The sequence below is a fragment of the Mirounga leonina genome, unplaced genomic scaffold (assembly GCF_011800145.1).
Source record: "Mirounga leonina isolate KUSES-001 unplaced genomic scaffold, KU_Mleo_1.0 Mir_114, whole genome shotgun sequence".
Taxonomy (NCBI): Eukaryota; Metazoa; Chordata; class Mammalia; order Carnivora; family Phocidae; genus Mirounga; species Mirounga leonina.
The window spans coordinates 36,828,845-36,853,199 of NW_023270265.1; the positions used below are offsets into that span (position 1 = coordinate 36,828,845).

The 24,355-nt window shown below is 46.0% G+C and overlaps 1 protein-coding gene across 30 annotated transcripts in view; it reads left to right on the plus strand.

The window, feature by feature from the left end:
* The first annotated feature begins 9,492 nt into the window (after window positions 1–9,492).
* TCF7L2 (transcription factor 7 like 2) overlaps window positions 9,493–24,355 on the plus strand; it is a 195,101-nt gene continuing 180,238 nt past the window's right edge. For 17 of the 30 annotated variants that reach the window (XM_035029130.1, XM_035029104.1, XM_035029110.1 and 14 more), the window contains exons 1-4: window positions 9,493–10,199; window positions 10,470–10,536; window positions 10,746–10,870; window positions 23,021–23,089. In XM_035029130.1, coding sequence (XP_034885021.1) covers window positions 10,011–10,199; window positions 10,470–10,536; window positions 10,746–10,870; window positions 23,021–23,089 — 450 coding nt within the window. In that variant the 5' untranslated portion in view covers window positions 9,493–10,010. The remainder of the gene's footprint in view (window positions 10,200–10,469; window positions 10,537–10,745; window positions 10,871–23,020; window positions 23,090–24,355) is intronic. The other 13 variants (XM_035029161.1, XM_035029197.1, XM_035029225.1 and 10 more) reach the window with 1 other exon arrangement.

Genomic DNA, 24,355 nt, shown 5'->3' on the forward strand with positions numbered 1-24,355 from the left:
TTTCTTTCTTTCTTTCTTTCTTTCTTTCTTTCTTTCTTTCTTTCTTTTCTTTCTTTCTTCTTTCTTTTTTAAGATTCATTTATTTAGGGGTGCTTGGGTGGCTCAGTCAGTTAAGCAGCTGCCTTTGGCTCAGGTCATGAACCTGAGCCCCACGTTGGGCTCCCTGCTTAGCCCAAATCTTAAAAAAAGATTTATTTGAGAGAGAGTGAGAGAGAGCACATACACGTGTTGCGGGGGGGAGCGGAGCAGAGGGAGCAGGAGAGAGAGAAATTCTAAACAGATTCCCGCTTAGCACAAAGCGGGTTGTGGGGCTCAATCTCACAACCCTGAGATCACCACCTGAGCCAAAACCAAGAGTCAGACACTTAACAGACTGTGCCACCCCGGTGCCCCTCCTTATAGCTTTCTTAATAACATTTTCTTTTTTCTAGCTTACTTTATTGTAAGAATGCAGTATGTAATACATGCAACATACAAAACATGTGTTAATCGACTATGTTATCAGTAAGGCTTCTGGTCAACAGTAGGCTATTAATAATTAATTTGGGGGGAGTCAAAATTTTAAATGTGCATGTTCTATTGTGTGTACCCCTTACCCCTTGCATTGTTTGAGGGTCACCTGTATTTGTAAAAAAAATTTTAAGATTTTTATTTATTTGAAGAGAGAGAGAGCGAGAGAGAGCATGAGTGAGGGGAGAGGCAGAGAGAGAGGGAGAAGGAGAAGCAGACTCCCTGCTGAGCATGGAGCCCAATGCAGGGCTCAATCCCAAAACCCTAAGATCATGACCTAAGCCCAAGTCAGCTGCTTAATGGACTGAAATCTGTCCTGCTGCCCTCCCTAACTGGGTGGGAGGGATTTGCTTGGAGGGAGAGAGAGAGGAGGGTGACTGGGGACACTCTTACGGTGGGATTGCCCCCTCCCAATGGACAGCACCACAAAGAGATCCTAAAGAGTCTTCCCTGCAACTGTCCAGCTTGTCTTTGGTGTGAAAGCCACCATTCCAGATGTGTTCATTTTGAGTGCAGGTACGTTTCCTCTGTATAATCCAGCTACCCTTGAGAGGTGTAACTAGGAGGGACAGAATAACAGTGTAGAGTGAAGGCCTACTGAGCCCTCTCATGGTGCCAGGATTGTGCTGAATCCGGGCATTTGATCTCCATCTGGACACGGGAGGCAAGAAACAAAATCTGCCCTGATTGGAGGCCTCTGCAATCAAGGCAATTTGACATATTATTTCATGGAATCCTAATGATAACACTCAGATGTAGGTCTTATGTCCACACTTTATAGATGAGTAAAGAGAGTCAATGATTTTTAGGTGGGCTCCAGGGCACACATTCAGACATGGCACAGCCAAGATTTGAACACTTCTGGTGAGATCAAGATGCCCTTTTGTGTGGGACATAGGTTTTCACCAGGGACTGGAAATGCCACAGTTTAGAGAAAGTCCCCAGACCATTCTGAGCCAGCCCCGTGTCGACTGCAGGAAGGGGGAGATGGTCTGAAAACTAACTGACTTACTAAAATGATTGAGTTTATCATATTCCCTCCACAAAGGGCATTCGGTATAGAGCAGTGCTTCTCCTCTGGGGCTGATTTTGCTCCATACCCCCCACCCCCAGGGGACTTATGGCAATTTCTGGAGACATTTTATACTGTTACAACTGAGGAGACACTGCCAATGTCAACTAGTGGAGAGAGACCAGAGATGCTGCTCAGTAGCCAACAGCATACAGGACACTCCTGTACAACAAAGAATTACTCAGTCTGAAATATCGTTGGCGCCCAGGTTGACAAACCCTGGCACAGTTTTGGGGTGGGGAGTGTAAGGAATGGGGTAAGTTGAAGAGAGAGCCCTGGGCATCCCAGAAGCATAAATGTGTGTGTGTGTGTGTGTGTTTGCATGTGCAGGGGAGGGGGGTGGGCCTTGAGGACAAATGTTCTCCACTTCATAGTGCAGCTGAGGGCTGGGTGTGAGTTTTACTTCAAAGGAAACTATTTATATTTTTGGGGCACCTGGGTGGCTCAGATGGTTAAGCATCTGCCTCTTTAAAAAAAAAATTTAAAGGAAACTATTTATATTTTTGCCAAGATCCTCTTTATACCCCCAATGTATCACAGAAAAAAATCATGAGGGTAATCCTGTTGTTGGGTTGACCCGGGAGCCAGTGGCAAAAGAAAGACCTGGACTCAGGAATCAGGAAACTTGAACTCCAGTTTTGGCCTGGCTATCACCAGCCAGGGGATGCTTGGTCAGCCTGCATCTCTTGGACCCTCAGTTTCCTTACCTGTAAAATAGGGATAATTATATATGCCCTCCCTACTTCACAAGGTGGTATGAGCAGCAAGTGAGAAAATGTATGAGGAAGGGTTGGTAGAAAGACAGTCCCCTTTAACAAAGAGAGGATGCTGCGCGCTGCCGCCGTGAACCCTGCAGACAGGTCTCTGAGCACCTTTTGGGTGAATGGGGTTTATTATTATTATTATTTTAAATATTTATTTATTTATTTGAGAGAGGGGGGGAGCGCGTATGTGCGCACGAGGGGGGAAGGGGCAGACAGAGAGGGAGAGAGAATTTCAAGCAGACTTCCTGCTGAGCATGGAGCCCCACGCAGGCCTTGATCTCAGGACCCTGAGATCATGACCTGAGCTGAAATCAAGAGTCAGACGCTCAACGGACTGAGCCGCCCAGGTGCACCTGGATGGGGTTTGTTATTAATTTTCGACTTAAAAGCATGAGATGGACTCTTTTGTCACTGATGTGCTTTGAAATTCAAGTATGAGAGTAAATTTGACAGAGGTTCAAAGTTATATATTAGATGCAATGTCAGCAACAAGTACCTCGAAATATCCCCAGTTTGAGTGAATTGGAACATATACAAGACAGAAGGAGGAGGAAAGTCAAGGCATTTCTTTCTGAAAAGAGAAAAAAGCATTATCTTCCTTTTGTGATTGTGCAAATAACCCATGCCCAGTTGTTAAAACCAAACAAAACCAGATAGTATAAAAAAGTATAAAAATGAAAGTCAAAATTCCATCGTCTAGAAAAGAAAGTGCTGTTGACATTTTGGAGCACATCCTTTCAAGTATTTCTCACGAACAATTTCACTTTTAAAAAAAGAACTCTATAGGGCGCCTGGGTGGCTCAGTCGGTTGGGCGACTGCCTTCGGCTCAGGTCGTGATCCTGGAGTCCCGGGATCGAGTCCCGCATCGGGCTCCCTGCTCGGCGGGGAGTCTGCTTCTCCCTCTGACCCTCCTCCCTCTCATGCTCTCTGTCCCTCATTCTCTCTCTCAAATAAATAAATAAAATCTTTAAAAAAAAAAAAAAGAACTCTATAGTACATGCTGTTTTTTTTAGCCAGCAGAAAATAACATGAACAGCCAGGAGATCATATTGGAAAGATGCTTCTCAGGCAGAGGGTAGGCAGGGTTCCTTCAAAGAACAAAAGGCTGAAAGACATCAATAGCAGATCCTTCCCTAAGAAATGCCCATCTGGCTTCTAAATAGTCATCACCCCGGCTGTTGGGGGTGGGGTGGGCAGCAGGGCCTTGCAGAGCTATGAGGGTCTCACGGGCGTACAGAGGCACCATCACTCGCAAGGCTTCCTGCCCCTGATGAATGCTGGCAGGAAGGAGGAGGGAGAATGGGTGGGATCTCTGCTGGTTCTTCCCTGCCCAGGACTTGGGCTGCTCCAGGAGCAGAGCCCTTGGCTGTGTAGGAGCAAGGAATGTTTATGCCTGTGCTATGCACAGACATTGAGAACCTGACCATCGATAGAAAGCATGGGAGAATCAGTGTCTGGATACACACACAAAGAGAAAGACCGCGTTTCTAAGCCAGAGGTTGCTAGGAGGGGCACCTGTTCTTCTTAAGGGGTTTTGAGGTCATTATAACCTCTCACTCTCGGCATCCTGGAACCTTTAAGAAATAACGACTAATGCCTTCCCTCCTGCTCTAGGTATTTACAGTGTGCCCTCAGGCTACCAAGAGACGAGTTTGCTCCAGATGACAGTCGACTGGAAGCCTCGCTCTTGCTGAACCCTGTGCTGCAGGCTGTTGTCCCTACTGCAATCCAAACTCACTCTGGACCCTGGGACTCATCACTTATCCTTCTTCCTTTTCCCTGTTCAGATGAAAGTTTCATTAGGAAATGTAATCCACGAATATCATTGGAATTTAAACAAACAACTGGGATTTTTGCAAGGGGGAAAGAAGGGGAGCTGATTCCAGTCTAGTCTCAAGTGATTCGATCAACATAGATTTAGTCCTTCCTCAAGGATAGACGACGGCTCAAACGTGCTGTGGATTCTGGGGGTGGGGCTGGGAGGGTGGGGAACCAAGCCTAAAATCTTCGCACTCTGGACCTGGAAGTCTCCTTGGATCCTTCACCTCCTTTATCCCATGATGCTTTTGGCCAGAAGCAGGTGCGTCAGCCCACACCTAGATAAGTTACAAAGGGGAACAATGGTATTGTCCTTTCCTGAAATCTCACCTGCTCTGTCCCTTGAACAGATGTAAACCACCTTGTGAGAGGGCTCCATGCTGGCTGACATTGTCTTTGCCTCAGTTTAAAGTGCCCATGTTTTTCTGGAAGATGCTTGGATATGCATGACATTTCTGAACATAACAATGGGCTTGGGCCAGCAAGGAGGCTTTGTAAGAAAGGATGGGGTCACTGAAACTATTTAAAAAAAAGAGAGAAGGAAAAGAAAACCTCAGGCATTTTAATATATTAAATACAGACCCAATTATTAATTCTAAAGACTTCTACAAATCAACCTAGTTGAAACTTTTTTCACCTTTTTCTGCCTTTCCCCCCCTTCTCAGAAACATTTAGACCTACCCTTTGGCAATGACTATCGGGAAGTCTCTATCCTGTATATCAGGGTAGCACAAATAATTCAGCATAAAGCAGCCCAGTTCCTGTAGCCTGGCATTAGGATAAGTATATCTTAAGAAAGTTCTTATGCAGACTTGGCTTCAGGCAATAAGACGTCATAGATGTATAACTGTAGCAAGCGAAATTTCTAGGGAGCAAATTAGGCTGAAAACATCTTCTAGAGACAGCTAGAAAGGAATTGTACACCACCCCAAAATAAGGCAAGTTATGCAGTAAATGTTTCATTTATTGGCCTTCTTCCATTACCATTAGGGTTAAAAGACATCTTGTCAATAAGAAAGGTATATTTATGGAGGACTGATGTCTTTTGAAAGGCTGCTCCTGTCACAAATGCCTATATAGCAGTAGTGATCAGCTTATGAAGGCAGATGATGAAACTCTGTACAAATGCCTACATCTCCCCATTAACCCTTGGATCATCAGGCATTATTGTCACTTTATTACCCAGACCTGTCATTAGCTGAAGCAAGGTGATCAAGCCAGGCACTTCAGAAAAATGCCAGAACAGAACAGTGTTCCTCAGGGTTTCAAGAAAGAGGGGATGTGCCTTTCCATGTCCCTTGACAGAATCATTGGGGAAAAATAAAAGGATGCCTGTGAAGTGGGCCTTTTTTGCCTACCCCTTCCTCCTGCTAAAATTGAAAACTCTCCGAGGTGTCCAATTTTTAGTGATCCTATGTTGGCTCAGGGAGTAGCTTTCCTCAAGGTCCAAATAAGGAACCATCACCCACGCAGAACAAAAAGCAAACAGAAAAATCTCACAGTGGAAGCAGGACTTCGCTTCAAAACATTTCCCCATTTTATAGCTTCCTTATGTTTAAGGTTCTTTTTTTGGCTTCCCTCAGTCAGCACACTCCCTGCATAGATAAGTCCAACACAGTGGGTAGCAGATCATCCATCTTGGAACCCGGGTCTTTAAGGAAAAATCACACAGAACAAATACACACGCATACATGTACACGTCACTGTTGAGGGTCATTGAGTGGAATCTGGCTGAGCGGTTGGGGGAGCTGAGTGTGCTTGTCAACATGTATTTCTCCACTTCTGGTGAATCTGAGCAGACTCTCCTTGTTTTTCTTCAATTCCAAAGCTGAACTTCCAACATGCTTTCTCCTCTTTGTTGGTGTGCTGGTGAACATTTTAGCATAACTAGGGTGTGGGCTGAAACTATGGAATCATGGGCCCCCTGGGTGTTAAAGAAGGACCCGGGGAAATACCCAGTCCAACCACCTCATCTGTCAGGTGAGACAGTTCTCAGAGGACAGAGGTAACGTTTGCCTATTTCCGCCATCCCCATCAAGCACGTTCTCATTGGTTGGAGGACACCTACCACTCTGCAATGGCTCCCCTATGGGGAACCAACATCCGAAGAATGATCTGCATCCTTGATGAGCAAGGAAATATCTCTGAGAAAGGGGACCTGTTCACTTAATTTTCAAGGGAAAATGCAGATTACTAATACCAACATGTGTCCACAGGGATTTAATAGAAGGACAGCTGAAGGGGAGGAGAAAACAGAAGAGTGAAGAAGCAGAAGGGCAGTGGATGAGGAGGAGAAGCAGGAAGAGAGAGGCTGAAGCATAGTCTCCTTAGAGTTCAGGACCTGGGCTGGCCCCAGGAATGGGCACCCAAGAAAGAGGTCACAACTTCTTCCCCACCCTGCCCTCCTCCCAATATGCAAAACCCCTTGGCTCAGGCCAAAGTCAGAACTGGTCTGCTTTCTTCCCTGTATTCTTCGAACCCCCTGCTATTGGGGCAGAACTCATGGTCCCGTAAATTAGGAGTCATCAGTATCTGGAGAAAGAAGTTGCCTCCACACCGGGACACAAGCCAACTGTTGTTTAAAATTCCACACCAAATCTATAAAATACATGTCCACATTGTGAGCCAACCTGACTTAAAAAAAATGTATTATATTACCCTGCTTTTTGCCAATTGCAATTCCACACTCTCTCCCTCCCCCACCTCCCATCCGGGCATCACCTGAAGCCCTTCCAGAGACTTGGGGGTTATTGACCCTCTGAGATCTTGCAGGTCTCCCCAACCTTTTTATGGCACGAAGCAATGAAATTAAATGTGGCACATATGCTCTCATGGAATAACTTTTAATTGCTTAATTAAATCAGAGATTTAAAGAAGGAAAGATTCAAGAGTTTCCTTTGAATGAGAAATATGAGGATATGCCAAAATGGATGAGGTTACTAATCATCGGAAGAAAGCCGTTAGTATTTACATATGCTAAAATGCAGGCCAGGACATTAAAAACAATAAGCTTCAAAATTTCCATTCAGTGTATTTATGAGCTTTTATTATCCAGGTAGTCCTATAGAGGACATAGAAGACCTCATTATCCAACTTAATTCAGATCAGGGTTAGATTAAAAAAAAAATACCACCGCACAGGACAAAGAAATTGCCATAAAATTGAGTTACTATGAATGTGTTCCAGTTTAAGTAAATAAGCCCTTAAAACAGGCTTTAGGAAAGTCTGTGCTGTACACAGAACTCAGGCACACTAGGTATGCAGGTGACAATTAGCAAGTGTGAAAAGCTATGGTCATTCGCTAAATGTGTAAATCTAAAGGCAACCAAGTGAAAAGACCTACGAAAAGGAAACTGTTAAATCCATTTGTACATGGATTTAACAGTGAAGCATTTCATTCTTCATGTTTTTACTTGGTGTCTTGAAATAATCCCCTTTCTGTCTCCACTCTCCCTCTCAGAAACTGTGCCCGCCTTATTTATTTATGAAGTCTGAAGGTTAGTCCTACCTGCTGAGACTAATTAGCCCTGTGCTTTGTATCCTATGCAATCCTGTCTGATTAAATGTACACATTTGTTTTACTTCTTTTCTGGCTCCTTCTCACTCTACTTCTGATTTTCTGATTAATATTAAAGTTGGGAGTTACAGTGATTCTCCTCTGTAGCCCCCCCCCCAATTTTATTTTGCCTGCGTCTTTACTCTTTAGTGTACTAACGTGGTTGTGAATTTTTCCCAGTGCAGGGGAATTCATTGGCCTTGTCAATCTTGGTATCATTATTTTTAGTAGTCTTCTTTCTGAGACCTTAGCCTATAAAACAGTTTTGCTGAAACCCAAACTCTCTAAATATTACATGGTAAATTTGCTTTCTTTTAGAAACCTTAGGTGCTGATGGGCCAGTTGGAATGCATGTGAGTTTTTTTTTAGGAATTGGTGGGATAATTTAGTATATCATAGACTGCGGACCAACATTGTTCCGAACAGATAATTTGCTAATTCCTATTGATTTCTTTTTTGTCTCCCTTTTCATGTTTTAGTTTCTGGTCCACTTCTCATTGGATATTTGCAAGAAAATGAGTGTCCCTGCTCCAACATCCAGGAAGACTATGTTTTGGGAGAGTCAGGCCTTTTCCTCTTTAACATAATTCTGTTCCCCATTTTGTAGCAAATCTGCTCCCCAGGAGAGTGCCTAAAAACAATACCTGCCTCAAACCCCAGGTTTTCCACCTCCTCCCCGAGCTCTTTCAGCATCAGCTTGGTTAGCAATTTCCTGCCAGAGCCATCTACATCTTGATTCTTTGGCCCATCTTTTGGGGATTTCATTTCACACCCCCTTGGAGAAAGACTCCAGCACCACCGATCCCAAAGGTTGGTGAACTTTCAGTTTTATTTTCCCTGGCGGTGTTAACGCCCAAACTTTTCACCTCCAAAGGCAGAAAGGACTTTGAATCCTAGCTCATTTCCTACCACCTCCAACGTCAGTTACCAAAGGAGAGGGAAAAAAAAAGAAAAAAGAACAACACTTTACATTGAAAAGAACCACGTATTTTTCCTTAAGGATATTTTTAATGCCCCTGACTAACACTACAGTATTTGGATTGTTTTTTGGGTAAAAAGTCATCTTGGTATATTTATTCTAGTGAGACTTAAGATTTAATGAAATGACTCACTATTAATAAACAAAAAGGGGAGGGAAGACCTCGTGGACTAATAGTTTCTTTCACTGCCAATGACCAGGAACTTTGCCCGGCTCCCCACTTCCCCAAGCTCTCTGAAAGTGGAGGGCTGATCTTTCTTTTTGACCACTTCTGTTAGATCCCCCGCCCAAGGGTGGCTGACTTCCCTGCTGGATTAACCACTAAGCACCCCCCCCACCCCTTCCCCACAGCACTCTCCTCCTTTTCCCCTTCCTTAAGACTTATTTCTAATATTTCCAAAGTGCACTTTTTCTGGGCCTCTCCCCATCCCCGCCCCCCAAGTGGGCTTTCCTTCCGCCTTCCTCGGCTCGGATTCCTGACTCGGTCGCCACCCCCTTCCCCTCCTCTCCCACTCCGCATTGTCCTTCCGAAGCCGCCCCCCTCCCGGAGCGAGTCCTGCACCCTCGCCCAGACTCGCGGGCTCGCACCCACTCAGCGCAGGCCTCTCCCCCTGCACACTCCTCCCTCCGACTCTCTCCCCCCTCCTCCCCCGCCCCTCTCCTCCTCCCTCTCCCGGCGCCCGAAAGGATCATTGTTAGCCGCCCCCGCCCCGCCCACCCCGGCTGTTTATTTATGCACACGTCACCGGGAAGGACCCGCCCCCCGGCATCTCATTAAGCGAGTGTGTTCCTCTCGCCCTGTCAATAATCTCCGCTCCCAGACTACTCCGTTCCTCCGGATTTCGATCCCCCTTTTTCTATCTGTCAATCAGCGCCGCCTTTGAACTGAAAAGCTCTCAGTCTAACTTCAACTCACTCAAATCCGAGAGGCACGAGCTCCTCCTGTATCTTCGGCTTCCCCCCCCTTTGCTCTTTATATCTGACTTCTTGTTGTTGTTGGTGTGTTTTTTTACCCCTTTTTTTATTTATTATTTTTTTGCACATTGATCGGATCCTTGGGAACGAGAGAAAAAAGAAACCCAAACTCACGCGTGCAGAAGATCTCCCCCCCTTTCCCCTCCCCTTCTCCCTCTTTCCCCTCCCCAGGAGAAAAAGACCCCAAAGCAGAAAAAAAAAGTTCACCTTGGACTCGTCTTTTTCTTGCAACATTTTTTTTGGGGGGGGGGCAAAACTTTTTGGGTTTTTTTTTTTTTTTGGCTTTTCTTCCTCCTTCATTTTTCTTCCAAAATTGCTGCTGGTGGGTGAAAAAAATGCCGCAGCTGAACGGCGGTGGAGGAGATGACCTAGGCGCCAACGACGAACTGATTTCCTTCAAAGACGAGGGCGAGCAGGAGGAGAAGAGCTCCGAAAACTCCTCGGCAGAGAGGGATTTAGCTGATGTCAAATCGTCTCTAGTCAATGAATCAGAAACGAATCAAAACAGCTCCTCTGATTCCGAGGTAGGAAAAGCCCCTCGGGCTGGTGGGGTCTTGAGTCTATTTCCTGGGCTTGGCAAACGGAGCCGAGAGGGGAGGAATCGGGGCCGGGGGCGCCGCGGGGCCGGGCGGGCGGCATGTGAACGCGGTGCCACCATTGCAGAAACTTGTAACCCTGTTTTCTCTCCCCCCCAACCCCCCCACCCCTCCACCCCTCTGATCCTTTTTCTCCCCCTCTCCCCCCTCTGCGTGGCGTTTGCCCCTCGCCCTCCCTACCTCCACCCCTCCGGGAAGGCGGAAAGACGGCCTCCGCCTCGCTCCGAAAGTTTCCGAGATAAATCCCGGGAAAGTTTGGAAGAAGGTGAGTACGCCCCGCGCGCCCCGCAGCCTCCCGGAGCCGCCCCCCGGGCCCGCCGCCCCGCGCGCCCCGGCCCCGCGCCCCGCTCGGCCCGGCCGCGCGCCGGCCCTGCCGGGGCGCCCGGCTACTTGAGGCACTTTCTAAAAAGTTTCTCCTCGCTCTCTCCCGCTCGGCGCGGCCGCCGCCGTCCCCTCGCCGCCCCGCCATGTTAGCGGCCAAGAGGCAAGATGGAGGGCTCTTTAAGGGGCCACCGTATCCCGGCTACCCCTTCATCATGATCCCCGACCTGACGAGCCCCTACCTCCCCAACGGATCGCTATCGCCCACCGCCCGAACCGTAAGTGCCTCCGCGCCCGGCCCCCCCCCCCCGCCCCCCCCCCCCGGCCCCCCCCCCGGCCCCTGCCCTGCCCCCCCCCTCCCCTCCCTCTCTCCCTCCCTCCCCGCCCCCTCCCTCCTCCTCCCCTCCTCCTCCCCTCCCCGCCTCCCCTCCCCCGCTCGCGGCCCAGGCAGCCCGAAACTCTCCAAACTTTTCTGCCTTTTGTGGACTGGATTTGTTTGCACTTCGCCATGTTCTTGCTTTCAGTTTGCTGCCTCGTGATGTTGGGGAGACCTTTCTTTCCAAGCAGGGCTTTGTTGGGTCGGGGGGAGAGAGAAGAACTTTTTTTTTTTTTTTTTTTTGCGCTCTGATTCCCCCCTCCCCCTGTGGTGGTGTTGTTTGTTTCTTCACCCTGGGAAGATGACTGTGTGGCTCTTTCTTTTCGCTCGCTCTCTCTCTTCCTTCCCTCTTCTGTGGCGTCTTGGGTTTTCCCCGGTTAACCCCTTGGCTACCGCTGCCCCGAGTGACTGGGATGCGCCCGACGCGCGGGGTAGAGAGTGGATTTTCCTGCAGGCGTTGGACTGGAGAAGTAGCGAGCGCGCGGAGCCCGGGGCCCTGGAGAAGCGCCTCGGCTTTCTCTTTCGGCTGGTTATTTATTGAGCTTTCTAGTGGTGATCGCTGGCTCTCAGCCCCCCTCCCCCCTTTCCCCTGGAAGGTCACGCTTCCCAGACTGGTCCCACTGCAAACTTGGGGGCTTTGGGCTGGCTTTTCTTTGGCAACCCCGCAGGGCCGCGAGCGCCCTGGGCGCGGTGGTGGGCTCGGCTGCCCGGCGCGCTGGCTGCGGGCTCTCCCGGGCCGCGCGGAATGGCGAGGCCCCTGTGACCGGGTTCTTGGTTTGTGTACAGCGGGGATGGATGGCCTTCTCTGAGCGGACTCGATGTATTTCCAGGGAATTCTGGTGCCTTGGGGTTTATAGCCGGGTCTGCGTTCGCCAGCTTCCGAGAAGGCCCTCAGTGGGCCCTGGGGGGTGGATCAGAGACCAGGGTTTGCCGGCCCAAGGATGTGTAGAAGGTGAGGGAGGCCAAGGGCGCCTGTCCTTCAAGGTGGTGGGCTGCTTCTCGCGGGCCACCCAACTTTGGGGGCCCCAGGGCGGTACGGCGTGCCAGCCTGCGCGGGTGCTTCCCGCAGCGTGCGTTCGGCACCCACCCCTGACTTTTGTTAATAAGGCTCATCTCCTTCTCCGCCTGGCCTCTGCCCCCTGCCCTCGCCCTGAACCCCTCCCTCCACCCCCTCCCCCCCAATCCCAGCCTCCTCTAAAAAGCCTGGATTGCCAATCTCTAGAAGCAACCTCTGGACGCTTTGCCGGGTTTCCCGGGATTGTCATTTTGCACCTTTTCTGGTTTGGTCCCCCTACCCCTTATTTACACACACTACTTTTGTTTTTTCTTTTTTGGTAACTCGAGATAGCAATTTGAAATAATGTACCCAGTGTTCAGCCGCCGTGGATTCGGTGCTAATGGCCGAGGGCTGGCCGGACGGGAGGCGATCCGATCTACAAGTGTTTTTAAGCATTAAAATATTAACTATCAGGTTTTACTTGTTTTTTGGGCCCTGGCAAAAAGGGCAAGGGCATGCCAGACCGGGCATTTTTTATGGCTAGGAAAGAGAAATAATTATCCCCCCCCCTCCCTCCTTCCCTGTACCCAGGCTTCTGCACCCAGGCTTCTGCATGCTTGGGAAGCTGGTAGAGCGTTTCAGCCCGACCTCCTCCTACAGGGCCAGCTCCTTCAGGCTGCAGGGGCCGGGCTGTGGGGTTAAAGCTGTAGGGGAAGCAGAGACCGGTTACGTTGTATTTTTCTTGGGAGCTCGTGGGCATCTTAAACCGGGAGCATTCGGCTCAGAATCAGAGGGTTTGTGTACTAACCAACCCGACCAAGCCACATTCCAAAGTAACCCTGAGAATTTCTTACTCTCCTCCCCTCCCCCTTCGATGGATTCCTCTCTGTTATTATTTAAAAATCCACTTAGCCATCCGAAAGGCCATCTGAATATTGAGCTTTGATGGCGGGCTTCTTGGCCTTCTTGACTCTTTTCAAACTCCCAGTCTGACCGCTGGCAATCTTGCCACACTGTCGCCTAAAACTTGAACACTTGAAACTGTTGTGCTGTAATTAGGAAACAGGGAAATTGTTAAAGGCAAATAAATGATTTCCCGGTGCGAAAAGGAAGGCTCCCAACCTTCCGTCCCCTTTGTGGGCATTATAGGAATAGACCGCTGTAGTTATTTTAATTGTGGACGTAGCGGGTGGCCTTGTGCTGTGACATCAGATCGAGTATGAGAGGACATTTCTGAGCTCAGTAGGCAGTTTTGAGATTTGCATGTCAAACAGCAACAGACATCTTTGTGTGTACTGCCCCTTCCTCCTTCCTCTCTGTTACCTGGGTTAGATCCTGTCCTCCAAAATTAAAGTTATTTATTTAGGCCGGTAAGCAGAGCAATAGAAATGGGGACGAGAGGCGGTTGCGTGTCACTCCTGACGTCTTCGATCAGAGGGCCAGCTTGCAATTCCAGATTTGATACAGCTGCCGAGGGCATCTATAGGCAAGATAGGGGTCTTTTCATGCTCATCTGAAATTCTTAGTGCTTCATAGAGTGTGTTTTTGAGGGCAAGGTGTAAAGACAAACTAGCTGGATGCTTTCTTCTTTTCCCGACCCTCCTTGGTTGTGGTGTTTTTGCTACGGTTTCTGTTCCTTATTAGTGTACCTGTAAGCAGCTGCATCCTTTAAAAAAAGCAAACTCTTCGGATCCCTGATTTCTGCTTTTCTATTTAAGAATGTAAAGAATTAGGGAGTATCGTTAAATCAGCTATGATGAGTAATACATTATCTCAAGAATAATGCTTTAATTGCCGAAGACGCCATAAAGCTCGATGGTAATAATTTTATTTTAAAACCGACAAAGCTTTCTGCATAACCTTAATTTAGTCTTTGATACAGTAATAGGAAGGGCTTTTAAAAAGACAGATTCGAATACAAAACTACATTAAGGAGAGAGGTCTAGTTAAGTAGATGGGAAGTGATAGAACAGCAAATATTAGAACTGTGGTAACATTTGTATACTAAAGATAAGAGTATTGTTACCATATTAAAGTTGATAGGAAAAAGTAGTTTCACGTTTCTTTTTCCCTCTTGCCAAATGAGAAGTAGGAATAGGGTGGTTGCGATTCTAGTTAGGTCTGAGATTTCTTTTTAAGACTTGATAATTAGAGCTCTCGCATCTTCTTTAATCCCAAAGTTAGTTGCTTTTTAACTGAGCTGTTTGCTACTAGGTTGAACAAATAAATAAGCAGCATCTTGAATTCATTTTTGAACTTGGAATCCAGCATTTAAAAGAAACCGAGAGGGGCCTATTCATTGGGGTTTTACTTAGCCGGGCAAACATCTTCTCTTTCTGGCTTGTGAAAAATGAATGTTTTTTTCCTCACTCAAACAACATAATCCTTCCTAATACAAAAGATTTAGACCTTAGAGTGTGAAGGGTTAATGGTGGTCCTTCCCTGGTTGTCCTCTCACCCCCCACCTTCACCCCTGATTGTTTTGACAACACTTTTCAAAGTGTGACATTCCAAGCCCCTACATAACAATGTAATATTACTGTAATTACACAGGTCATTACATTTTAAATAGAGAACAATAAAATGCTTATCGCCCTGAAAAAGAACAGGTGTTCTTGCCCTTCTTTGGTATTTATGCTAATTGTTTTTCATCTCCTTCAGAAATATTTATGGCGAACATGTTTAGATTCCAATCTCAATGCAACAGTATTAATTCTGTGCTAATCTTTATAGGTTGGGGTTTAATGTCTGCAGTGTGGATTATGGGCTCAACATTCACCCAATAAGTCATATTTTAATGATTATAAATTTAATGTGCCAGCGCTTTGCAGTTTGTTGAAGTTAAAGCTTTCTGAACCCCCAGAAACAAGCTATTAGGCAGCTGGGGGCCTGAAGTGCTTATCTGGAAGAAGTGTTTTTGGAAACTTTGGACTGCTTAAGGGAAGTAGCTTTTGCTGATGCCCCCTATCTGATTGAGAAAAGATTTGGAGGCAAACAATCCCGGTTCTTGCTAGGAGTTTTCCAGCTTGATTTTAATTTTACTGATACGGATTTCATTTAGAGTCACTGCTGGAAGCTGGTCAGCTTTCTGTTTCTTAGCAAGCTGTGAAAAAGTTACAGGAAGGTTTCCGGGGGCTGGCAGATCAAGAATGCTGTTCTGTTAGCAGCCCAGGATAACTGCAGTTCTGCGCGCCATTAAAAAAATATTTGCTTTAGAAAACTAGCATTTTAATAGTTGCACCAGAGGCTGTGCTTTCAAAGATTACAGTAGAAGCCTTTGCAGGTTTTGAATGCCTCCTCACATCCCACGAGGTGCCTGTGTGCATGCAGAAAGTGCCTAGATTTTCCTTGGTTGAGAAATCCGGGTGCACCTTCTCTTACACACGCACAGTGGGTAAACGAGAAGGTATCTAAGAGGATTTTACATTTTGTCAGATGTTTCACAACGGGGGCCCCCGAATCACATTAAAAATGCACTGTAGAGAAAGGACAGCTGCAAATTTTTGTGTGGACGCGTGTTTCTGGACCATGACTAAAACTCCGAGGACCTTTTCCCCAGCTGTCTGGAAGTTATGTGGAAGTTGGTTTATTGGCAGTTAAGTATGAGACAACCTGGATTTAGCAGAGGCTCTCTCCTACACAGGAAGTAGATGACATTATATTGGGGGAAGGGAGGAGGCTTTGCAGGCAAGGAGTGATTTTACTCCTTTTTTGTTTGGTTTGTTTTTTTTTAAACCATGGCGTTGCCAAATAAATAAGCACTTTCCAAGGAAGTAGGTATAAGCTTTTTAGTCTTGGTAAGTGGAATTAGATAATATCTTTAACCGCCTGTATAACTGTTCTAAGGTGACACATTTCAGAAGTTTTGAAAGGAGGGGTTGAATCAAATTCTTGGAGGCTTTTCTTTTTGAAGGGGTGTGTAATGTGGGCATCTGAGTTTCTTCTGCGAGTGAATATTGGCAACCGTGTAAGTAAATCTTCAACTCTGACTTATAATTGAGCACATTTGTGAAGGAAATGGTTAATTTTACAACCAAAGGCAAACTTGCACCTCGACAGGTCTGCTGAAAGAAATGTGCCCCAGTCCTTTGCTGGCAAGCGCCACCGGGTCATAAATCCACAGGCTTTATTTACAGCCCATAACACTTATGAATGTTAAGATATTTGACGCCACGTTGGCCTTATAATATTCAAGGTCCGCAGACATTGGCAGTAGCTCAAATTTCTCTCACTAATTACAAGCGATGAGATGGGGGGGTGGGGGGGAAGCCCATCTCAAATGCTGCCCTCCCCCCTTCGGTGACCCCCACCTCTACAATCCGAGCTTACTGAGACCGACACCCTCTCCTTTGGCAGCTGACTTGTACTTTTCCTCTAGGCTATTGTTATACACATTTATAAAGAGCACTTTCAGGGATGGAAATCCAGTGGGGGCTCTGCACAGATGCCTTTTTCAAAAGCAGAGTTGCTCTAGCTCTTTGCATCTTTCTCCTTGTCTTCTGGCTTCTCCTTTTTCTTTTTTTCTTTTTCTTTTTTTTTTTCCTTTTTGGACTGTATTGCCTATATTGTGCATATTTCCTAGAATACTTAAAGAAACCGGATACGAGAGACTGCTCTTTAATTTATATGATGTTCCACTGAGCTCAAAGGGCAAATACACACGGTGCATAGTGCAGTAGTTAACGTGAGGACTTAAAAAAAAAGGTGGGTGAGGAGAGTTGATTAAAGGAATTTAATGGATGAGAAAAAAAAAGTTCGCGGTTTCATTGGGGATGAGAAGGACACTCATTTGGGAAAAGTGCACTGTTATGGGGGGAGGGGAGGGGGAGGAAACACGGAAAAGTAGCCAGCATAAATGCTTGATTAAGAAAGATTGGAAAAAATAGAAGATGGGACAAAAATTTGGGCTTGGGGGAACGGCTCAATTGAAATTGGGGATTGAAAGTTTCTTACAAGAGGTGGGAGTACCATGGCGGGGGGTGCTGTTAAAAACTTGCTTTGCTCAGCATAGTGGTTCCAATCCATTCCTCACCTAAAATGCTCTATCCAGCAACAGATAAATGTTTCCCATCAGTTATTTGTGTGAGGGCCTGGGGGTGGGGCATCTGTGGTGGAGACCCTGAAGAGAGAGAGTAGGCCAATTATCCTGCCGATTTTAATTTATTTTTTTAAAAGTGGGCTGTTCAAGTGTGTGTGTGTGTGTGTGTGTGTGTGTGTTACAAAGGGACCACATGGTAAAGGGGGAGTGGGATTTTGAGGTGCGTGGCTAAGTGTTGAGGGGGGCCGATGGCTCTGTCTTTTCTGGCCGGATCCAACCATCCAACCCAAACTTAAAGACGGAGGCTGAAAGGTTTTATTTTCTAATCAATGGAATGCAGAAACTTACTAGCCCTCAGGGACAGATATGAATCCCTTAACAGCTCATTACAAAGATGGGGCTGTGGGATCTATGAACGGGTTATCAGCCGTGGTGTTCTTTGGTTTTCCCAGGATAGGTTTTTCTTCCTTAGGCACATCTGATTTTGGGCTGGTCATTCAGCCTGTTCTTTTTATCCTCTTTTTTTTTTTTGTCGTGAAGTCGCCCCAAACAGTTGTGTTTCTAGGGGTGGGCATGGCTATTATTAGTGGGATCAGCTCTGAAGGAGTTAAAATTGCTCGCTAAAGTTTGGCATCATGAAAATAAATTTGAGGCCTGGTAGGCATTAACAGGGCACAGCACATTTACAGAGCTTAATTAGTACGAACTGTAATTGTTCATGGTCTGCCAGAAGAAGTAATGTTCAGGAAAAGTGGAGTCCCTTCTCTTGCAGCCTTCAGTTTGAAACCGATAAATCACTTGCATATTTGTGTAGTGATTCAAATGGAGCTAGGACCTCTCCCATCCCAACATGTGGTAAATTGTAAAGTCAATGAATTGCAGATGTAGGCTACAGTGAGATTCTCCCAAGAAAATGCAGAATGAATGGGAAAGAATGATGCTATAAATATTTACTGAGAAGATAACTAGGTCCCTGCGTGCTGGGCCAATTATGAGGTACTAAATATATTAGCAAAATGCTTAAAAAATCGGGAGGATTTGTGTGGGTCTTCGGGTGGGTTGGTTTGTTTTGGAAAGTGAAATAAAAGGCGTAACGTTACTGTCTTGTCAGTTTTATTAAAGCCCGAATCACAATGGCAAACCCAGGGAAGGACACATGAAACCCACATTAATGCAAATTAATTCGTTATGAGTTGCAGAGCTGTGACTGCTAAGTGGAGTAATGATAGGGCATCATTTTAAGAGTGTTAATGTAGCAACTTTTAATGAAAAATGCTATGTTAGGAACATGTCTCAGCACCTTAGCCCACGTGTTTTTATATGCTAGAAATGTATTTCGTACAAGAGTAGGAAACTTGATTCACTTCATTCCCCTCTTCCCCCCCACCCCGGTTTAAGAACTTTAATTATGTTTTGATGTTTAAAGAAAATCTCGTTTTTCTTAAGAAATCAGCCCAGAAATGCCTATCACCATAACCAAGTTCAACTTTTCTCTTTTTGCACCAGATTGCAGCACTGAGTGGAAAAACAATGAATGTAGCCCCCCTGCCACCCCCCATAGACCTACATCTATAACTTTCTTGAAGTCATTTTTTTTCCCTCCTTTTCTTTCATGGAGGATTTTGGTCTCAGGCAATGTTGCAAGTCTTCTTTCCCCAAATGTGAGTAGGTGGATGTGTATGGAAGCTGTAAAAGTTAATGATCATTCTCTGACTCATAGCTGATGGTTTCAGGTTGAGGAAAAGAAAAGAAAAATTAATGAGGGTAAATAGACCTTGGATGGAACATTGAGACAGTAGGAGAGATTGTTCTTGTGTCTAAAGGCATGCGTTTTGTTGCAGCAGAATTTCTGAAGGAGAATGCCAGGAAGTGAAAAGGGGATGCCTTTGTTAAGTTGTTGTTTTAGGATGGTACAAATGTTTGGTGTCGAGATCTGGGGAGGAATGTTTAAGCCGGCATACCTACCAGTCAGTGCTGGTTTTGCTTTCCTTGTGGAAGCTAGAGCCCCCTTGGCACTTTTTGGAAGGGCAGGCCATAACCCAGAGTCCTGGTCAGAAGTTTATTTCCCATTAAATGGAAGTGGTTCGCTGCATGGGAGTAGGGGTGCTGTCTGTGTCCTGAACAGGGACTGATGACCTAAGAAAAAGTCTTAGATGTACTAGCAGCAGCAAAAGTATTGTCTTTTAAGCTAATGACATGGGAATTAAGCATCAGGTGGCTCATGGTAATAGCTATAGGGTAAAAGTGGGCCCTAAACCCCCCAAACCAAAACCTTTTAAAAGGGGAATGAATCTGGATTTTTTTTTTTTCTTGAAATAAGAAAGAAAGCCAGGTGATAAAATGGAAAATAAAGCCTAGGCTCCACCTTTTCCCAATTTAGTGGAGTGAATAGGTCTAAAAAAATTAATCTTCATCACACTGGAAGTTCACTTAGTGTTGGAAAAACCAACACAGGGTTTTACTTGCTTCAGTCTCCTTTGAGGATGAGATCTCTGTGGTTGAAAAAGTGGTTTTCCTTTTTCTCTCGCCTCTGGATCTCTCTGAGGTCTTGTATTTGCAACATCAAATTAAGGGCCAGTAGTAGTGATTAGAAATAAAACAAGAGACATCAAGATACGGTAATAATATGGGAAGCAGTTAATTGTCAATTGTTGGTTTTTTAATTGCCGGGGAATTGTGCAAGCCCGTGCTGAGCATCGCCCCATCTTCGTGGTTCTTCCTCTGGACAAGTGAGGGCCAGATCATCTGGGGGTGTTTGAATGGGTGGGTGGGGTGGCCATTGTAGACAAGCACACAGGAAGGGAAGGTTTATTTTGTTGGAAGTTTCATGGGAAGGAATTAAATGAAAAGTACCCTGGAGTTCTCGTGTGGTGACACCCCAGGATGCCCCAGGGAGGTACCATGGGGAGGACACGATGCATGTCCACGGTGTAACAGCTATACTTGCTGGCAGAGGAAGTGACGCGGGGTGCTGCAGGTGACCAGGAGCAGGGCGGTCCCAGGGTTGGGGGCATGTGGGAGCCTGGTTCTTGAACTCAGTTGAGCCTGTGCTGGACCTCTCAACCTCCCTCCCCTCATCTTCTGAAAAACAAAAGGCTGCCATCTCTTGTCCTTGCCTGCCTTAGAGGTTTTTTACAGAGAGATAAATAAATTCTTGTTCCAGTCCAGCATGCCAGGTTTTTACTGGGTCCTTGTATTTTGTCTTTGTCTTAAAAAGCTAGACCATAACGAACAAGGCATCTTTGTGTTTTTTTTTTTTTTTAAAGATTTTATTCATTTATTTGAGACAGAGAGAATGAGAGACAGAGAGCATGAGAGGGAGGAGGGTCAGAGGGAGAAGCAGACTCCCCGCCGAGCAGGGAGCCCGATGCAGGACTCGATCCCGGGACTCCAGGATCATGACCTGAGCCGAAGGCAGTCGCTTAACCGACTGAGCCACCCAGGCGCCCGGCATCTTTGTGTTTTACGGGGAAGTCAAAGAGCCGTGGAAAGTCTTATGTTTAAGAACGTAGTATTTGGGAAAAGAGGGGGTGGAAATCCAAAGGAGTAACAAGAATATTGTCAGTCTTTGTCACTGTAGCTGGGGGAAGTTTAGCTCCCCGTGCGTCCCAACACAGTGGTTACTGGCTGGGAGTAAAGATCCGATTGGAACCTGTGCTGTGTATATTTCTGAGCTGGTCCAGGTTGTTCTGTGTGGCTGGACACCTGAGGAGGGAAGTTACGTTGCTTGGGGGTGTTAGGATGGGGGGTGTGTGTGTGTGTTAAATTAACTTTGTCCAACTAGATTCTTAAGGACGTTGCAGCTGCATTTTTACTGTTTTAATTGTGGTATTCTGTCTGGGATTGTGTTGTCCGGGTGGTGATTGGACATAAGGATTAAGAATGGAACCGGACAAGTGAAAATTGAATTTGGATTAGCCACAGTTTCATTAATTTATTCATAAGACTGTGATTATATGAAATTTTGTTTCCACGACGTATCCTTAGTTATCAGGTGTCCATTCAATTTTAATTGACAATCTAAGATTCCTGTGGTTACACACAGATTGCCTATAGGGGCTCTGCAGGGTTTGTGGGAAGAAAAGCTTGGACAAGTTTCCATTAAGCTCTGAATCGGGCAGTTGGAAAAGAGGAGAATAAAACCCTGGTGAAAAGGGGGACACGTTGTTACTGTTGCCTCTCGACCTAGAAGGAGAACTCCTCCCCACCCCCGCCCAAGAGCTCCTCTCCAGCCAAGAATTCCAAACTCGCAGAGGAACCTGTCCCTAGCACAAAAGTTGTTTTAAGATGATGTGGAATTGTCACAAGTTAGTGCAATTGCTGTTTCCTGACTGGCAGTTTTCACAGAAAGGACAGGGGGGCAAAGGGTGCAAATTCATCTTTCTTTTTCCCCCGATTCACTTGGACGAACTGTTTCTGAGGGGTGGGGCTGGGAGGGCGTGGGGCGTTACCTTCACTTGCTCAGGGTACATCTTGTGTTGTTTTAGGGAGTGTGGTTCAATCATTCTGCTTTGACAGGTAAAGGAAAAAAAATGTATTTTTTGGCCTCATCTGTATTGTGCCCCCTTTCAAACTTGATTAATATGTTTTGGGGGCAAGCAGACTCCTATATAGGCAGTGTTTTGATTGTTTATTTGGAGTAGATAAAATGATATAAGAGCCCATTGTATGCTAAAGTGGGGACTTAGAGCCTTTCCCATGAGCAATAAAAATTTAGACTTTTTTAATTTGACTACTTCTGTGTTGTGTTTATTTTGAGTTGGTTCAAAAGTTCTTCTGTGAATTTCTTTTTTTTCTCTTTTCTTTTTGTCTTTTTTTTTTTTTTTTTTCAAAACCTGTGTGGACTGAATGATTTTTCATGCAAGGACCAAGATCCAAAATAATTGGATCTGAAGCCCGCTTGCAAGCTAGCTTACATTTTGTTATAATAAGAGAGAAGTGTTCCGGCCACTGCAGTAGGACAGGAGCAGGAATAGCAGTGGTTTGGAATCATCACTGATGCCTGTTGTGTGAGGGGAATGGGCACGGATTTCCCAGGACCATCTAATTCCTCCTCATTTGTTCATGTATTGCAAATTGAAATGCATTTTCAGATGCTGTTGAGATCCTTTAGTGATTGGTGTATTGTTTATAAGATAAACCAACAGATGGTGTTTGTTTTCCCCATCTGGAGGATCCCAAGATTAACAAGTATTTTTTGGGAAAAGGAGAACTTGGTGAAGAATCTCAGTATTCTGCCCACTTCTCTGATGGGGGCTCTGTAGGGCTTCAGAGCAAAAGGCCCAGGAGGCACTTAACCCTCTGTTGTGGAAAGTTGGAGGGAGCCAGGGGCGAGCATTTAGCCAGGGGCCACCGAATAGGTGGTCCTGAGAACACTCGGTGGCCTTTTGGCCGTGGTTGGCTCCCTCTTTGGGGAAGTGTGGATTCCTAGAGTGCAGGCAAGATGTTCTGGGACAGATAGCTTAGTCATTGCAAAAGAATGTATAAGGCTTTGGGGGGGCCCCTGAATTCTGCCTGCCACATATGTTTTCCCCAAAATAGAACTGTGTTTGGGAGCAAGAGCCCAGTTGTTAGAATGGTGGAGAGCTTGTACCTGTTGCAGTCTTGTGGCTTCTCAGAATCCTTTCTCACAACCTTTCCTCTTGCCTCCATGTCGCAATTCTGATGACTGTTTGCAGCCCACAGTTAATTTTTCCGCAGCATCCCGCTCAGCACACTGGCTTCCTTTATGTTTTAATGGGCATCCGTCTTTCCTTTTCATGTCATTGATTCTCACTCCTGGCCCCCTCCCCCTCCCTTTTTGCTTATTGAATAGGTGCTTTTTTTTTTTTAAACTTTACCTTTGATTATTATGATCATCTTATCCATAGCAACAAATAAAAATACACAGGTCTTGATTGAATGCCAAGACTGCAGTTCAATCTAGGAAGGTTTGTCTGCTATTCATAAACTGCTTAAGATGTTTTCTTGTAGTTTGTGACATAAGCAGAACGCTTTGATTTGGTTTCTTTCTACAGCTCCATTTTCAGTCCGGGAGCACACATTACTCTGCGTACAAAACGATTGAACACCAGATTGCAATTCAGGTAGGAAATGCAAGAGATCCTGAAGCTTGAATTGTCAATATGTAGGTCTCTTGTGTCTTTTATTCTCTGCCCCTTCCCCCAATCTAGATGATGATGACGATGGTGATGGGGATGATGGTGGTGATGGGGATGATGGTGGTGATGATGATGGTGGGGATTGATGGTGGTGATGGGGATGATGGTGGTGATGGGGATGATGGTGGTGATGATGGTGGTGATGTTGGTGATGACGATGGTGATGGTGGTGATGGTGCTGGTGGTGGTTGATTCACTGGGGGAGGTGGGAAGCAAAGAAATGAACAGAAGTGCTGCCAAAATGATTTAAAGATGATGGAAAGAAAGACAAGCCTTTGTTTTTTGTTAAGTTTCTTGGTCAGGCGTAATGGGCACCCAGACCCCAGCTTGGCTCTTGTTTTTGGCTTAGGGAAGAATCTTTAGTTGGGTGTAAGAGGAGGTGGCCAACTGTGAACTGGAAGCATTGGGCAGGTGGGGGGGCGGTGCGGTGGAGAGGTGGAGGAGGCTGTGTGACAGCCAGCGAGTTGTTTCTGGTCGATCCAAATCATGTTAAGTGGTGCTAAGAATATTGCTTTTGACCTGATAGTCCTGAAATGTTGATTTCTCTTGGACCTGTTGATATATGTCATTAAAAGTGCTGGAAGGGAGAGGTGACAGATCCCAGCTTCTGATGAGTGTCCTGTTTCCTGCTCACGTAGTACTTCCATTCTCTTAAATCCAAAGGCTAAACAAATCACGGACTAATATAGACTCCGAGCTGAACCGATGCCAACAGAATGCAGTAGTCGAGGGAGAGCAGACTAATACGATTTTCGTCTGTCTGCCTTGCCTGGCTTTGCCAGGATGGATGTTACACATGGTGTAACTCACGGTACCAAAACTTCTTGAGGGTTCTGGTTTAACCCTTTGAAGAGAGGCTTTTGAAACCTGTTGCTGTGATGTTGAAGTCTGGCTCTAGGTCTTCTCTTCTTGGAAGTTGATGTCAGTTGGTTGACTAATTTCTGTTGTTCCATTGCACCCTATCTTGTAGTTACCCTGGCAGGTAACGTGTGTGTGTGTGTGTGTGGGGGGTCTCACCAGACTAGAGCCATGTCGCATCTTGGTGGCTCTCCTGTTTCAAATCTGCATCTTCCTGGATAAGACGTTCAGGCAGCCACGTGCCCCAGCTAAACTGTGAATACCACCCCCCCCCCCCGCCGTGAAAAGTCTGACTCAGCAGACATTTTTTGTATCTTGGATCCCTAGTATTTT